The following is a 17,465-nucleotide window of genomic DNA, read 5'->3' as shown; positions in this document are numbered from 1 at the left end:
CTGGAAAACCTTCCCAAAGTGGAATAGCCCCACAGTCACCAAGGGACAGGTGGTCAGAGGCATGGACATAGTTCTCAGCACCTGTAGGGACAGGGAACAGGTGTGGCTAAAACCTTTTAGGACTCTGCATCCAGGTTCCAGGCTCTCTAGCGATTATGCAGCATTCATTCATTCATTCATTCATCATTTACCATCATTCCTTCTGTCCTTCATGAGAGAGCAAGTGAGTGCTGGTCCCTGAACTGGTAGCAGGTGTAGGGTGGAGAGTGAGAAGGCAAAGTCCTTTCCTTCATAGCTAGTGGGAGTGGCACCAACACATCAGGAAACAAGTGGTTTCAAGTCCAGTGCAGGGAGGTGTGGATTGATAACCTGAGGGGAAGGCCTGGGCATTCCCAGCAGTGACTCTGAATGTTATTGTAGGTAATTTGATTCTAGAGTGAAAATTAATTCTCCATTTGCTTAATCACCAGACCAGAAAATCTACCTTGAGCTGGGGACTGCTAAGAACAAGCACTGAACCAATGGCTGGTCTCAGGGTCCACAGACGCCTAAGACCCTTGTGGTGGAGGAGAGGACGGGGCTGTGGCTGTGCAAGGACCTTGCTGTGTCTGTGGAGCCTGATTCAGTGACTGTATCACACTGTGCCTCAGTTTCCCCTGAATAAAAACAGAACAAATGGTAAATGGACTCTGGATTACCAGGTTGTCTGTGAATTGACCTTAAAATATCCCTGAATACTTGAGCTCAAACCCAGTATAGAGGAGACACTGACTTAAATGGCCACTGCCATTATTTGCCTCCATGAGAGAGAATTCCTGGTGGACAAGGTGCTGACAGGAGCATCTTCTCTCCTCCATTCCTTCCTGGAGACCTGACCTCCTTCTGGAGTCTCCTAAGTCCCTCAGAAGAGTCAGCTAATGATAGGGAGTGTTTTGTCTACCTGTGCTCTCCTGACACAGCCTTAGGTGAAGGACTAGGCTCTGTTCCTGAAATGATGTGGCTCTTGGGGCTGAGCCCTGGCTGGTGAGCAGAAGGAGAGCCACTGCTCCCACCCAGCCCTCCCAGGAGGTCAAACCCAACCTGAAACAGGCTCCCCAGGTTCCCTGGAGCCAGGAGTCCTGGGACAGGGGTCTGGGAGAGTTTCCCAGGCTGAGCTTCTCTGTGAGGATTCCAGGGTCCCCTCAGGCCAGGGTGTGACCAAGGTCTGCAGGGGCTTTTTCAGTGTCATCTTCATGGGGAGGGGGCCAGGGGCTGGATTGAGACTCTCCTGAGTCTCCCTCTGCTGACTCACTTCCATCAGACTTCTCTCTGTGGAGAATGTCTGATGGGCTATAATCTGGGAAGGGAACTCTAATCTTAGGACGTTTGTTTCCACTCTGTGTGTCCTGCACTAAATACCCAAACCCAACCTGGAACATGGTGCAGAGGGGGATCGAGGCAGAGGGGCTGTCAGTCCTGTGTGTGAAGTAGAGTTCACCCACCTGAACCCAGAGGTCAGAGAGCAATCACTCACGGTATACACGGAGCTGTCCAGTTACTTGTTTGCTCTGAAAATCTTTGCCTGTGGTTTGTAGGGTGTAGTATCCTGTGTCCTTCAGGGTGACATTCTGGAACAGGAGGGATCCATTGGGGTATATTGTCTCTCTACCACTGTGTGCAGGCCCGGGGGTAGTTGTTTGAGTGTCTATTACATATGATACGATTAGACGGCTGCTGTCCACTGTTTCCCCTTTGTACCAGGCATAGCCTCCAAGATTCCCAGGCAGGTTGTGGACACGGAGAAGCACATCCTTCCCTTCGGCAGCACTGGGCGGCACTGATTCAATAGTGAGCTGGGCAGTGGTGGGCAGGCTCCAGAAGGTGAAGAGTGTGGCTAGGAGGGAAGAGAGAAATCGATCAAGGTTTGGAACTCTGTATTGGGAAGGAGAGATGAGCCCTGGGACCTAGCAGGTCTCTTCATCTTTCAGCCTTGGTGTGTGTGTATGTGTGTGTCTCCTGTGGTCAAGCTCAGCAGTGTGGCCACCAATACTTCAGCACCTCTGAACCTGTTATTTCCTCTGTTTTGAATACTGTTACCCAGGTGTCTGCCCTCAGACCCCTGATGACACTCAGGAGTGTTTTTGGAGACCCCTTCCTTGATCACCTCCTCTAAAGACCTCTGTCTTCACTTTCTGACCTGTGCCTGGGCTGTTCCCTGAATGGCATTTTGGGGACCTGACATCACATCTAGATCTTCCCTTGTTTGCCTCCTCCCCTTAGAACATGATCTTCATGGGGGCAGGGACTTGTCTGATCTTGTTGAACCCCAGCGCCTGCAACAGGCTGTAAGTACCTGTTGGTGAATGAGTGAGTGCTGCAGGGTCCTGCACCTCCTGGGAGGTAATTGCCCATTTCTGAGCTTGGTGTTAAGGACAATGTTTAGTGCTCCTGGTTACATTTCCTATCTCCTCACATAACTTGTTATTATCAAAAGTTTTCAGCATTCAACTCTCAGTGATGAGTAAATTTGGAAATGAGCAGCCATTGAGGTTTTCCTGCCCCTCACCACTTCCACATCATTTTCCTGTTGCCTGGTTCCTTCTCCCATCCTACTTTGCTCCCCTGTTTTCTCCCCTCAAGTTCAGACAGAAGCCTGCCCCCTCCCCCTTGTTTTCTCTGAGAGCCTGTGTTCCCCAGGAGTCCCCAGCTAGCCTGTGCCTCTCCTCCTCCCATCCACCACCAGGTAGTTGTCCCCTCTCACCAGCCAGCAGGAGCCCCTGCCTGTGGGCAAGTCCTATGTGGGCAGGGGCTGACGGGGTCTCCATGGTGTCTTCTGCCTGCTCTGTCCCTCCTTCTATGGGAAGAGCTTGGAATCCAGAAATGCTCACAAGCACTGCTGCCCTGCTGGGTGAGATGTGCTGTTCCTCCTCCCTGTGCACTGAGCCTCCTCCTGGGCCAAGATCACTTCCCTGGTCACATGGGCCAGGGGCGGGGTGTGTACCCAGGTTCCTCCCTGCCCTCCCCTTATTCCTGCCTCTCCTTTTCTTTCCTCTATATTTGCATTCCCTGTAACTGCTGAGGCTTCTACCTTCTTCTGCAGTGACTCCTCCCCATGTACACACACACACACACACACACACACACACACACACACACACACACATACACCTTGCTTGTGTAGTAGGCAGTTAGGCCTGAGCGTATCCCGGTTTTGCAGTTTAGGCCCTCTGATCTTTCATTTCACTGGTCACGTGGTTCAGACCCTCCCCTGACCTTTCCTCCCCTGGCATGTTCTTAGTCATGTGGGTTAGATGCCATTAGAGGGGAAATGAACAAGTGGACCAAAGAATAGCCCCTGAGCATTAAGTCCCCAGGACAATGAGCTTCTGACTGGCATCAAATACATCTAGGCCTCAGTTGTGTTTCAGCTGCAAGCCCAGGAAAGCAGCAAAACCAGATGAATGGGGACATAGATGACATCAGGATCTACTGCATTGACTGATGACCTTCTACCCAAAGGACACACCTGAGAAGCTGATAAATGTTTCATTGAGTCCTCCAGATAACTGCCCTCAGGAAGTAGGACCTTCTTCCAAAGTAGGAAGGAACTTGGCTTCTGAGGCTTATGCCTTAGTAAGAAATGATCTTCTCTTATAGTTCCAAGAGAGAATTTTTGGTTTACTGATCATTCCCAATGCTCCCCACCTGACAAATCCTACATGAAGTCTAGTTAGGGGAGTCACACTTTCATAACTTTATCCTAATTTACAATATAGGAGTTTAGACTTGCAAAAGCATGGTTTTGCAAGTATCTTAGATAATTACCAGTACAGACAGAATCAGCATTTTAACCCTCAACGGTTAAAAACCCTCTTGTAGGAGCCACGCTACATAAATAGGAGGGGACCTGCCTGGGTTGGGTTCCATCGCCTTATTCCCCCCGACCCCCCTTTTTCCATGATAAAGTATGGAAAGTAAACCACTGCTTGACCTACCTAAGGTAAGTTAATGCTCAGGGAACCCTCTCCTGGTTCTTGACCTTACACAAAGGAAAGAACCTATGGGGCCTTGAAAGTTAAATCCCTTTGGCCCTGGAAACTAGAGACATTTTATTTCAACAATGTAGTTTAAGTACTTGAATGTCACAATGTATGACCAAGATTGGAGAAAATGTTCCTTCTCCCAACTTTTATAGGGTGTGATTCTTAGACACTTTTATAATGTTCAAGGTATATACAAGGATATGTATTGTAACAATTATGGGTGTGTATTTTTTGCAAAGATTGTAGCTTCTCTGTCATGAGAAGGGAAATATTTTCATAAATTGTTTTTATTTCATAGGTACTAATAAAGTGAAAGAAAGCCTCCCTACTCTCCCTCCCAACACCCCTACACACACACACACACACACACACACACACACACACACACACACACACACACAGAAGTAGGACACATTGCAGCTCTTTCTCTCTGGAGCACACCCATGCCTTTCCCTACCCCCTTCTTTCCTCAAGGCACTTATCTTTGTTTTCTTTCTCCTAAGCTCCAAGGGTCCTTCTTTTGCTGCTGTAGCTAGTTTCCTGAGCCCATTTCTTCTACAGCTCACTTCTTCTACCTCTGTGACTTCCTAAATAAACTCTCTCTTATAATTTGAGTTCTTGACTGAATTCTTCTCTTAGCTGAACCCAGGTACTGAGGTTGCTGAACTGAGGGCCTAACTCTGCAGGTTAACACCTGGTTCCATGCCACCGCTCACAATTGGACAAGCAGAAGCTTGGGGTGTATGTATCCAGGGCGTCTCCCACAGCTCTGTGTGGAGAGCACAGTAGCCTTCCCACTGCCTTCTCTCATCCCCAATTGGCTCTTATCTTCAGAGCAGAAGCCTGGGGCAACATCAGGAATTCTTGTCGCAGGGATGCCACCCCGTTGTGTATGGTATCATCACTGGAACTTTCTAAAGATTTCAATGCCCAGGTGACACCTTAGAAATGCTGTTGGGCAGCTGCTCAGCCAGGTGGATGCCCAGCCAGAATGAGACCCCATGATGTGGGGATGGGGACTCCCCTGCCCCTCTCCTGTGCATAGGAAGGGTCTGCAGGTCCTGCTAAAAATGCAGATTTTGACTCATGTGGATGAAAGGGGCCACATGTTAACGTGATGAGCTCAGGGAAGGCCTGCATGGCGGTTTTGCAAACTCAGAAACCTAAAGTAATCACAAAAGATGGTCTGAAATGAAACTTTAAGTAAAAACAGTTATGGTGGGTAGTTACATCCTAGGTTGGTATCTTCACCGACAAGGTCTACCGTTATATTAACTGAGCCTATCTGTCTTTTTGCATCTATGATGACATATCCTTGAAATGTCAGAGTAACTTGTAACTTCCCTTTTCCCCGACACCCTGGGGCACAACTAATGTGCCTGGGCACCAGGACAGACACCACAAATTCCTTCATTGTTATTGTTATCATGTTAATTGTTGACTATTAACTATTAACAATCCTGCACCATCTAAGTATGTGTCTATCATTTTACTTCTTATCCAATTCCAGAGGTTTCTCCACTTTGCTTTCTCCTGCCTCTCTAATCTTTCACCAATGGATTTTATGTAACCCACCTACGTCCCCTCCTGTGTTTGCAACGTATAAAAATAGGTGAAAAAACTGCCATTCTCTGGAGCACTATCCCGACTTGTTGAGATACTGCTTCCCGGCCATTGTCGACAGTTTGGCTTAAATAAACCCACACAAATCAGGTGAAATGTTTTTATATTAACATTACTTGGCATATTCTCAGCAGGATTGCAAAGAAACTCACCCAGGACCTTCCAGCAGACCCAGACCCCGTGCTAGGACCCAGCAAAGGGCCCATTGAGCCTGCTGGTTCCCCATCCATTGGGTGAATGTGGGTGAGTTGTCTTTTGGATCCAGGATATTCCCTTACTTTTGTTTGAGGGTCTGACTTTATTGGAACTGTGTCTTAAAATCCTTGAGGAGGAATTAAAGTTAAGGGTTGACAGAACTCAGGTTAAGGGTTGACAGAACTCAGGCTAAGGCAGGACTGGAGGGAAAAAATGGGTGCTGGTTTTGATTTTGACTTTTTAATTGGAATTGCTTTTGGAGAGTCTGAGCAAAAAACCTCAGCTGTATAAATGAGCTGAACTCATCAGCTCATAAGATATAGGGGCACATCCTCCCTGCAGTCCAATTCTTGGTTATTCATAGGTGACTAAGAATCTTTGTGGAGGTGTCAGTGCAGGAGCCCCATAGGGAAGGCCCAGCCCAACTGTAATTAACTAACTGGCTTGTCTATGGGCCACCCTAAGGCTTGGTCTTTCCACGCCTGAACCCTTCCTGTTGTTTCAGAAAGCCGGGAGAGAAACAAAGGTCACACTTGACCCACTACATAACATCTCCTGGAGATTTGCTCAGACTACAGATACCCAAAAAGAAAAAAAGAAAAAATAACATGGCAAATTGTGCCTCCACGGCTAGAAGCTCCCAAACCCCAGCCCTCATTTATTTTATTTATTTATTTTAATTCTCAGTTTATTTATTTATTTTTTTATTATTGCTTAAAGTATTACAAAGGGTATTACATATGTATCCATTTTATCCCCCCACCCTAGACAGTCCCCCAGCCTTCCCCATCCCCCAGTGTCTTATGTCCATTGGTTATGCTTATATGCATGCACACAAGTCCTTTAGTTGATCTCTTACCCCCCTACCTCCTGCCCCCCAACCCTCCCCGGCCCTCCCGCTGCAGTTTGACAATCTGTTTGAGGCAGCTCTGCCTCTGTATCTATTATTGTTCAAAAGTTTATAATGGTCTCTATTGTCCATGAATGAGTGAGATCATGTGGTATTTTTCCTTTATTGACTGGCTTATTTCACTTAGCATAATGCTCTCCAGTTCCATCCATGGCATTGCAAATGGTAAGAGTTCCTTCCTTTTTAGAGCAGCATAGTATTCCATCGTGTAGATGTACCACAGTTTTCTAATCCATTCATCTACTGATGGGCACTTGGGCTGTTTCCAGATCTTAGCTATGGTGAATTGTGCTGCTATGAACATAGGGGTGCATATATCCTTTCTGATTGGTGTTTCTGGTTTCTTGGGATATATTCCTAGAAGTGGGATCACAGGGTCAAATGGGAGTTCCATTTTCAGTTTTTAAAGGAAACTCCATACTGTCTTCCATAGTGGCTGCACCAGTCTGCATTCCCACCAGCAGTGCACAAGTGTTCCTTTTTCTCCACATCCTCTCCAGCACTTGTCGTTTGTTGATTTGTTGATGATAGCCAGTCTGACCGGTGTGAGATGGTACCTCATTGCTGTTTTGATTTGCATCTCTCGGATGATTAGTGACTTTGAGCATGTTTTCATATGTCTCTTGGCTTTCTGAATGTCCTCTTTTGAAAGGTGTCTATTTAGGTCCTTTGCCCATTTTTTGATTGGATTGTTTATCTTCCTTTTGTTAAGTTGTATGAGTTCCCTATAAATTTTGGAGATTAGGCCCTTATCAGATATGTCATTGGCAAATATGTTTTCCCACACAGTGGGTTTTCTCCTTGTTTTGTTGATGGTTTCTCTTGTTGTGCAGAAGCTTTTTATTTTGATGTAGTCCCATTTGTTCATTTTTTCTTTCGTTTCAAGTGCCCTAGGAGCTGTATCAGTGAAGAAATTGCTTCGGCATATGTCTGAGATTTTGTTGCCTTTGGATTCTTCTAGAATTTTTATGGTTTCCTGTCGTACATTTAAGTCCTTTATCCATTTTGAGTTTATTTTTGTGTAGGTGTAAGTTGGTGGTCTAGTTTCATTTTCTTGCATATATCTGTCCAATTTTCCCAACACCATTTATTGAAGAGACTATCTTGGCTCCATTGTATGTTCTTGCCTCCTTTGTCAAATATTAATTGAGCATATTGGTTCGGGCCAATTTCTGGGCTCTCTATTCTATTCCATTGATCTATATGCCTATTCTTGTGCCAGTACCAGGCAGTTTTGAGAACAGTGGCTTTGTAATACAACTTGATATCTGGTATTGAGATCCCACCTCCTTTGTTCTTTTTCAGGATTGCTGCAGCTATTCGGGGTCTTTTTTAATTCCAGATGAATTTTTGGAAAGTTCGTTCTAGATCTCTGAAGTATGCCATTGGTATTTTAATGGGAAGTGCGTTGAATTTATAGATTGCTTTGGGTAGTATGGACATTTTAATGATGTTGATTCTACCAATCCATGAACACGGTATGTTCTTCCATCTGTTTATGTCTTCCTCTATGTCTTTTTTCAACGTCCTGTAGTTTTCTGAGTAGAGGTCTTTTACCTCTTTAGTTAAGTTTATTCCTAGGTAGCTTAATTTTTTTGGTGCAATGGTAAACGGGATTGTTTTTATAATCTCTCTTTCTGAAAGTTCACTATTGGTGTATAGAAATGCCTCAGATTTCTTGGGGTTAATTTTGTATCCTGCTACATTGCCAAATTCATGTATTAAGTCTAGTAGCTTTTTGATGGAGTCTCTAGGGTTTTGTATGTATAATATCATGTCGTCTGCAAATAAGGACAGTTTTACTTCCTCTTTTCCAATTTGGATGCCTTTTATTTCTTCTTCTTGCCGAATTGCAATGGCTAACACTTCCAGTACTATGTTGAACAGGAGTGGTGAGAGGGGGCATCCCTGTCTTGTTCCTGTTCTTAGGGGAAATGGTGTTAGTTTTTGTCCATTGAGTATGATGTTGGCTGTGGGCCTGTCATACGTGGCTTTTATTATGTTGAGGTATGATCCTTCTACTCCCACCTTGCTGAGAGTTTTTATCAAAAATGGGTGTTGAATTTTGTCAAATGCTTTTTCTGCATCAATTGATAAGACCATGTGGTTTTTTTCTTTCAATTTGTTTATGTGATGTATCACTTTTATTGATTTGCGGATATTGTACCATCCTTGCATCCCTGGGATAAATCCTACTTGGTCATGGTGTATGATCTTTCTGATGTACTGCTGGATCCGATTTGCTAAGATTTTGTTGAGGATTTTGGCATCTATGTTCATGAGGGACATTGGCCTGTAATTCTCTTTCATTGTGTTGTCTTTACCTGGTTTTGGTATTAGGGTGATGCTGGCTTCATAGAATGAGCTTGGAAGTGTTCCTTCCTCTTGAATTTTTTGTAGCAGTCTGAGGAGGATAGGTTTTATTTGTTCCTTGAATGTTTGGTAAAACTCCCCTGTGAAGCTGTCTGGTCTTGGGCTTTTGTTTGATGGAAGCTTTTTGATGACTGCTTCAATTTCTTCCATAGTTATTCCAGCCCTCATTTAATATTCCTGTTAGGAAGCCTTTACTTGCAAGTGCTTTACAGAAATGGGAATATTTAACTAGAAAATATCAACTTAGAAATAGCCAAAATGCAGTTGTTTTTGGGTACCTACATTAATATTTTTCATGCAGAAATTAGAAAAATGCTGGCTCTGAAATGAAACTAAATGACTATATGGGAAGCATATCTTGATTTGGAAGTTAGAAGCTTCTAAGGAGAAGCACAGAAAAAATAATTATTCCAATAAAAGGAAGGAAATTAATAAGAAATTTTAGAGACTGTCTCAGAACTGTTCTGAAGTTAATAAATGCCTACATTCCCATTTCCCCCCCTTCCTTTCCAACCTTCCTTGTCCGGACTTGCCCTTTCCTCTTCCTTCTTTATTCCCCTTCCCTCTCCTCTATTACCATTGACTAGCAGGAAAATCAGAATAGGAATTCTAACAGCTCCCTTTGGCAAAAGCTGGTGTCATCTAGAGAGGAACCAGCAATTGTTCCCGACTTTATCTGGGACCCTGATGGATTCACAAAAATTTCACTGTTAGAACAATCCTGTCTATTCTGACCTATTCCAACTAATACACCCATTGTTTCTGAGAGCAAGGCAACAGGATTACTAAATAAGCTCTGTTGTGAAACTGGAGAGGAGTCTTTTGTAATAAAAAGCGAGGCCACCATAAGAAAGTCTGTTTAAAAAGAAAACCTGAAGTGTGATTTACAAAGAGGAAACAGAAGCAAACATAGGGCGGCTCCAGGACTATGAGAGGGTATTTCCCCCTTCTCCTTATTAATATTTTAGGAGAAATTGAAATTATCTTAAAAAGGGACGTTACTAAGGCCCTTGGAGTTATTGGGGCTACTTTATCTGTTCTTAACCCTACCCATCTAAGTTTTCCTCTCCCTCAGAGTAAAGCTTCTGTTCAAATGGTAGGGGTGTCTAAGCAACCAATGGCTGTTTTAAAATCAGAACCTGTTTCCTTTCAATTAGGTCATGTTAAGTGGCAACATATTTTACTGGTCAATTCGGTCCCAATTCACCTGATAGAAATTTTAAAATCAGTGATGCTCACATGTCTCCCCCCAGCCCCCCCAAATGCTAATATGTATTTAGAACTAAATGAAACAGATTCTGAAACAAAAAGGGAAAATGATGATTTTAAGGGAATCTCCAAGAGGAAACTAATCTTGAGACTGACCGAATCTTTGCTAACCATCTTTTCATTATTAACTTCTATGAGAGTCAGAGAGAATGCTTAACAGGAGACCCGCCCTACTCAGAATGGCCCAAACAGCCCAGAGTCTTGCAGAGATGCCTAACCTCGGCTTGCTCCACATGCCTCTGTAGATGGGGAACCAGGCCACAGTGCCTTGAGAGTCCCCTTTTCTTTTGGGGTACAAATGCTTCAACTGGGAGAAATTTGACTCGGGATCCCTCAAGAAGAAAAAAAAAAGGCTAATCTTCTTTTGCAAATATAGCCTGGCCCCACTATAAAGTGGACAATGAAGAGGTTTGGCCAGTTAATGGCACCATTAAGTTTAATGCTACCCTGCCTGCAGCTAGACCTGTTTTCACATTCCTAGGGAAGTGAATGGAGAATGAGGCCTACTTACATCAATATGTCTTTTCCGGAGAGACGGAAGATGGCGGTGATATAGGCAGACGCGTCCCAGGTTGTGTCCCGGAGCAAATGGAGTGAGCAGCTGAAACTAGTAACACCCACACCGAATTGGCGAAATTGCTCAGCTGGTGAGACGGTTTGCAGCTGGGAAGAGCAGAACTCCCCTGGAAAGGTAAAAAAACCAGGGATTTGGGCAGGAAAGTTTGCCAGACCTCTGAGCCCAGAGAGTCGGAGGGAGACCGCGTGGCAGACAGCCGCATCCCCTGGGACAGGCACAGCCCCTGACTGGGGAAAGGAGAACTGCGGGATTCCTGGCGCCGCCGGGGGAGTTGAGAGCTGGGTTCTGTGATCACAGAGGACTGAGCCTAAAGGGGACAGCCTGAAGAGCTGACCTGACCATGCAGTCCCGGTAAGAGAAGAAGCTTACAGAAACCAAGCCTTCCCCATTTCCGAGGCCGGCGTTTGTTTGTTTGTTTGTTTTCACTGAATCCTGTTCATGGGACATTTCGGATACAGACACTCACCTGTGCTGAAGAGAGGGAGAGCGTGCAGAGGAGTGGAATCTGGGGAGAGACTGGGGAGAGAGGGGGAGCCTGGAGAGGTGGCAGCGAATTGAGTGCTGAGACACCCCTGAGCCCAGGACTGGGGCAGCCATTCTCTCCTGAGAGTGAGACTCCTCCCCCCAGCCCCCAGGCAAGGAGCACAGCCACACCCAGATTCCACCCCGTACGAGATCAAGGATTAAAATAACCTGATCAGTCCCTGGGAGTTAACAGGGCCTGGCAATCCCAGCAACAACACAGCACCGGTAACTAACTATTACGCAGTCAGCTCTGGGCAGTGAACTTCCACTGGACAGAGAGGCCCTATAGCCTCAGAGGCCAACCCCAGAACAATGCCACCCACAGGCTGACCCACAAACTGACTCTTTGCTAAACACAAAATAAGGCAGTCTGGGAAATAAATGCGGCCTGCTTTAAAATAAGGACTGTGGTTTACAACACAGAGGAACGGTATATCGCAGGGAAACTCAACACTCTCCTGAATACCTGGCTGGTCTAAGGCGAGCCACACTGAAGAATAGAAGAACTGAAGGACCTTCACTACTGCAATTTTTTTTTTCTTTTTTCACCTTTTAACTAAGAAACCAATTTCTTTTCTTTTCTTTTTCTTTTCTTCTTCTTTATTTTCTTTTATTTTTTTTCTTCTTTTTCCATCACCTGATTTTACCCTTTTAATTACTACCTTCTTATTTTTAACCAGTATTATTACTGCTACCATTTTACCATTTTTTAAAGTGCCATTTTATTTTCTCTTTATTTTATTTTGGGATTAGTGTTCTCTATTCTATTTTCATCGTTATATTATTGGTTGTTTCTAGTTTGCATTCATCTCCAGGGAGCTGTTGCTGGAATTTGTTGGGATTAATGGCTATTCTATAGGAGTATTCTCCTCATATAAAAAGTCTCTTCCCCTCTTCCGCTTCATTCTCTCTTTTCACTCTTTTTTCTTTTCTTTTCTTTTTCTTTTCTTTTCTCGCTTTTATTTTCCCCCCTCCTTTTTCCCAATTTCATTTTTGCACTCCTTTTTTTGGTCCCTACTTTTCTTTTCTTTTTTCTCTTTTATCTTTTTCTCTTCCTTCTTCCTTATCCCCTAATTCTCTTAATTCGGGTGGTCACCTTTATTTGGGGTTATTAATATCGTGAATATATTTGTGTATAGTGCCTGGTACGTGGTGCCTTGTTGTGTTGTATTTTGTGCCTTTAAATCAACGCAGCAGATCCAAGCAACAGCAACCTCCTGAGCAGCACATCCTCTGCTGAGGAACAGCAGCTGTACGTGAAACCTCGCCCCACCAGCCAGAAGAGCCACCACAGCTGTGAACAGCACCCACCAGAGGAGCTGCTGCCAACTGAAGAGCAGCTGCTACCGCAACCGCCCGAAGAACAACCACAGACCAAGGAGTCACTGCCACCAAGGGAGCAACCACTGAATGACTCAATGTCTAGATATGTCATTGAGATCAAACATGGGTAGACAAAGAAACCCCCAAAGGAAAGAGAAGGAGGACTCTCCAGAAAAGCAGCTAAGTAATACAGAGGCATGCAACATGACAGAAAAAGAATTCAGAATAAGGGTCCTAGAGTGCATAAACCGGATGGAGGAAAAAATCGACAACCTCTGCAAGAAGCAAGAAGAAACAGATGAAAAAATAGATAACATATGGAAGAAGCTAGAAGAAACAGATGAAAAAATCAACAACTTAAGTAAGACCCAAGAAGAAATGAAGAGTGATATAGCTGCAATGAAAAACTCCATTGAAAGTATCAACAGTAGACTAGGAGAAGCGGAGGACCGAATTAGTGAATTAGAAGACAAGGAAGCAAAACACACCCAAAATGTACTGCAATTGGAGAAAAAAATTAAAAGACAGGAGGAGAGCCTAAGGGAGCTCTGGGACAACATGAAACGAAACAACATACGAATAATAGGAGTACCAGAACAACAGAAGGATGAACAAGGATTAGAAAACCTATTAGAAGAAATAATATCAGAAAACTTCCCTGAGGTGGGGAAGAAAAAAGTCACACAAGCCCAGAGAGTCCCAAATAAGGTGAACCCGAAAAGACCCACACCAAGACACATCATAATTACCATGGCAAATGTTCAGGACAAAGAGAGAATCTTACAGGCTGCAAGAGAGAGACAAAAAGTTACATACAAGGCATCTCCCATTAGATTGTCAAATGATTTCTCAACAGAAACACATCAGGCCAGAAAAGAATGGACTGAAATTTACAAAGTGATGCAAAGCAAAGGACTGAATCCAAGAATACTCTATCCAGCAAGGCTATCATTCAAACTTGAAGGGGAAATAAGAAGCTTCACAGACAAAAAAAGGCTAAGGGAGTTTATCACCACCAAGCCAGCAATGCAAGGAATGCTAAAGGGACTGGTGTAAAAAGAAGAAGAAGAAGAAGAAAAAAAAAAGCTAAGAAAGAAAACAGCCACACAAAAAAGAAATGGCTACAAACAAGTACCTTTCAATAATAACTTTAAACGTAAATGGACTAAATGCTCCAAACAAAAGACATCGAGTGGCTGAATGGATAAAAAAACATGGCCCATACATGTGCTGTCTACAAGAAACCCACCTCATTAGAAGGAACTCACACAGACTGAAAGTGAAAGGATGGAAAAATATCTTTCAGGCAAATGGAAAGGAAAAGAAAGCTGGGGTAGCAATACTTATATCGGACAAAATAGACCTCAAAGTGAAGGCCATAACAAGAGATAAGGAAGGCCACTTCATAATACTAAAGGGATCAATACAACAAGAAGATATAACCCTGGTAAACATATATGCAACCAATGCAGGAGCACCCAAATTCATAAAAAAACTCCTGGAAGATATCAAAGGAGAGATCGACAACAATACAATCATAGTAGGAGACTTTAATACACCACTGACAGCACTGGATAAGCCCTCTAAACAAACAATCAGCAAAGATACAGCAATCCTAAATGACTCACTAGATCAGATGGACTTAATAGACATCTTCAGAACACTTCACCCCAAAGCCAGGGAATATACATTCTACTCAAATGCTCATAAGACATATTCAAAAATAGACCATATATTGGGTCACAAGCAAAGTATCCCCAAATTCAAGAAGATTGAAATCATAAAAAGCATCTTCGCAGACCACGATGGCATTATATTAGAAATAAACTACAATAAAAACAACCCAAAATACTCAAACACCTGGAAGCTGAATAGCATGCTATTAAATATTGATTGGGTTACCAATGAGATCAAAGAAGAAATTAAAAACATCCTGGAAACTAATGACAATGAAAACACAACAATCCAAAACCTATGGGACACAATGAAAGCAGTCCTGAGAGGGAAGTTTATAGCTCTACAGGCCTATCTCAAAAAACAAGAAAAAATGGTAGTAAATCATCTAACTCTACAACTCAAAGAATTAGAAAGAGAGCAACAAGAAAACCCCAGAGTGAGCAGAAGGAAGGAGATAATAAAGATTAGAGCAGAAATAAATGACATAGAGACCAAAAAAAAAACAATACAGAAAATCAATGAAACCAAGAGCTGGTTCTTTGAAAGGATAAACAAGATTGACAAACCTCTAGCCAGACTCACCAAGAAGCAGAGAGAGAGGACCCAAATAAACAAAATCAGAAACGATAGAGGCAAAATAACAACAGACCCCACAGAAATACAAATGATTGTTAAAAAATACTATGGACAGCTCTACTCCAACAAACTAGATAACTTGGAAGAAATGGACAAATTCCTAGAAAAATACAACATTCCAAAACTCAATCAGGAAGAATCTAAAAATCTCAACAGGCCAATAACTATGGAAGAAATTGAAGCAGTCATCAAAAAGCTTCCATCAAACAAAAGCCCAGGACCAGACGGCTTCAGAGGGGAGTTTTAGCAAACATTCAAGGAAGAACTAAAACCTATCCTCCTCAGACTACTACAAAAAATTCAAGAGGAAGGAACACTTCCAAGCTCATTCTATGAAGCCAGCATCACCCTAATACCAAAACCAGGTAAAGACAACACAATGAAAGAGAATTACAGGCCAATATCCCTCATGAACATAGATGCCAAAATCCTCAACAAAATCTTAGCAAATCGGATCCAGCAGTACATCAGAAAGATCATACACCATGACCAAGTAGGATTTATCCCAGGGATGCAAGGATGGTACAATATCTGCAAATCAATAAATGTGATACATCACATAAACAAGTTGAAAGAAAAAAACCACATGGTCATATCAATTGATGCAGAAAAAGCATTTGACAAAATTCAACACCCATTTTTGATAAAAACTCTCAGCAAGGTGGGAGTAGAGGGATCATACCTCAACATAATAAAAGCCACATATGACAGGCCCACAGCCAACATCATACTCAATGGACAAAAACTAACACCATTTCCCCTAAGAACAGGAACAAGACAGGGATGCCCCCTCTCACCACTCCTGTTCAACATAGTACTGGAAGTGTTAGCCATTGCAATTCGGCAAGAAGAAGAAATAAAAGGCATCCAAATTGGAAAAGAGGAAGTAAAACTGTCCTTATTTGCAGACGACATGATATTATACATACAAAACCCTAGAGACTCCATCAAAAAGCTACTAGACTTAATACATGAATTTGGCAATGTAGCAGGATACAAAATTAACCCCAAGAAATCTGAGGCATTTCTATACACCAATAGTGAACTTTCAGAAAGAGAGATTATAAAAACAATCCCGTTTACCATTGCACCAAAAAAATTAAGCTACCTAGGAATAAACTTAACTAAAGAGGTAAAAGACCTCTACTCAGAAAACTACAGGACGTTGAAAAAAGACATAGAGGAAGACATAAACAGATGGAAGAACATACCGTGTTCATGGATTGGTAGAATCAACATCATTAAAATGTCCATACTACCCAAAGCAATCTATAAATTCAACGCACTTCCCATTAAAATACCAATGGCATACTTCAGAGATCTAGAACGAACTTTCCAAAAATTCATCTGGAATTAAAAAAGACCCCGAATAGCTGCAGCAATCCTGAAAAAGAACAAAGGAGGTGGGATCTCAATACCAGATATCAAGTTGTATTACAAAGCCACTGTTCTCAAAACTGCCTGGTACTGGCACAAGAATAGGCATATAGATCAATGGAATAGAATAGAGAGCCCAGAAATTGGCCCGAACCAATATGCTCAATTAATATTTGACAAAGGAGGCAAGAACATACAATGGAGCCAAGATAGTCTCTTCAATAAATGGTGTTGGGAAAATTGGACAGATATATGCAAGAAAATGAAACTAGACCACCAACTTACACCATACACAAAAATAAACTCAAAATGGATAAAGGACTTAAATGTACGACAGGAAACCATAAAAATTCTAGAAGAATCCAAAGGCAACAAAATCTCAGACATATGCCGAAGCAATTTCTTCACTGATACAGCTCCTAGGGCACTTGAAACGAAAGAAAAAATGAACAAATGGGACTACATCAAAATAAAAAGCTTCTGCACAGCAAAAGAAACCATCAACAAAACAAGGAGAAAACCCACTGTGTGGGAAAACATATTTGCCAATGTCATATCTGATAAGGGCCTAATCTCCAAAATTTATAGGGAACTCATACAACTTAACAAAAGGAAGATAAACAATCCAATCAAAAAATGGGCAAAGGACCTAAATAGACACCTTTCAAAAGAGGACATTCAGAAAGCCAAGAGACATATGAAAACATGCTCAAAGTCACTAATCATCCGAGAGATGCAAATCAAAACAGCAATGAGGTACCATCTCACACCGGTCAGACTGGCTATCATCAACAAATCAACAAACGACAAGTGCTGGAGAGGATGTGGAGAAAAAGGAACACTTGTGCACTGCTGGTGGGAATGCAGACTGGTGCAGCCACTATGGAAGACAGTATGGAGTTTCCTCAAAAAACTGAAAATGGAACTCCCATTTGACCCTGTGATCCCACTTCTAGGA

The 17,465-nt window shown here is 42.9% G+C and overlaps 1 protein-coding gene across 1 annotated transcript in view; it reads right to left on the bottom strand.

Annotated features, from left to right (window-relative positions):
• LOC132216800 (sialoadhesin-like) overlaps nt 1-17,465 on the bottom strand; it is a 162,922-nt gene that overhangs the window by 76,557 nt on the left and 68,900 nt on the right. The window contains 1 exon segment of the mRNA XM_059666370.1: nt 1,514-1,873. Coding sequence (XP_059522353.1) covers nt 1,514-1,873 — 360 coding nt within the window.

The sequence above is a fragment of the Myotis daubentonii genome, chromosome 15 (assembly GCF_963259705.1).
Source record: "Myotis daubentonii chromosome 15, mMyoDau2.1, whole genome shotgun sequence".
NCBI classification, from domain to species: Eukaryota; Metazoa; Chordata; class Mammalia; order Chiroptera; family Vespertilionidae; genus Myotis; species Myotis daubentonii.
This window is presented reverse-complemented; position numbering and strand designations above follow the sequence as displayed.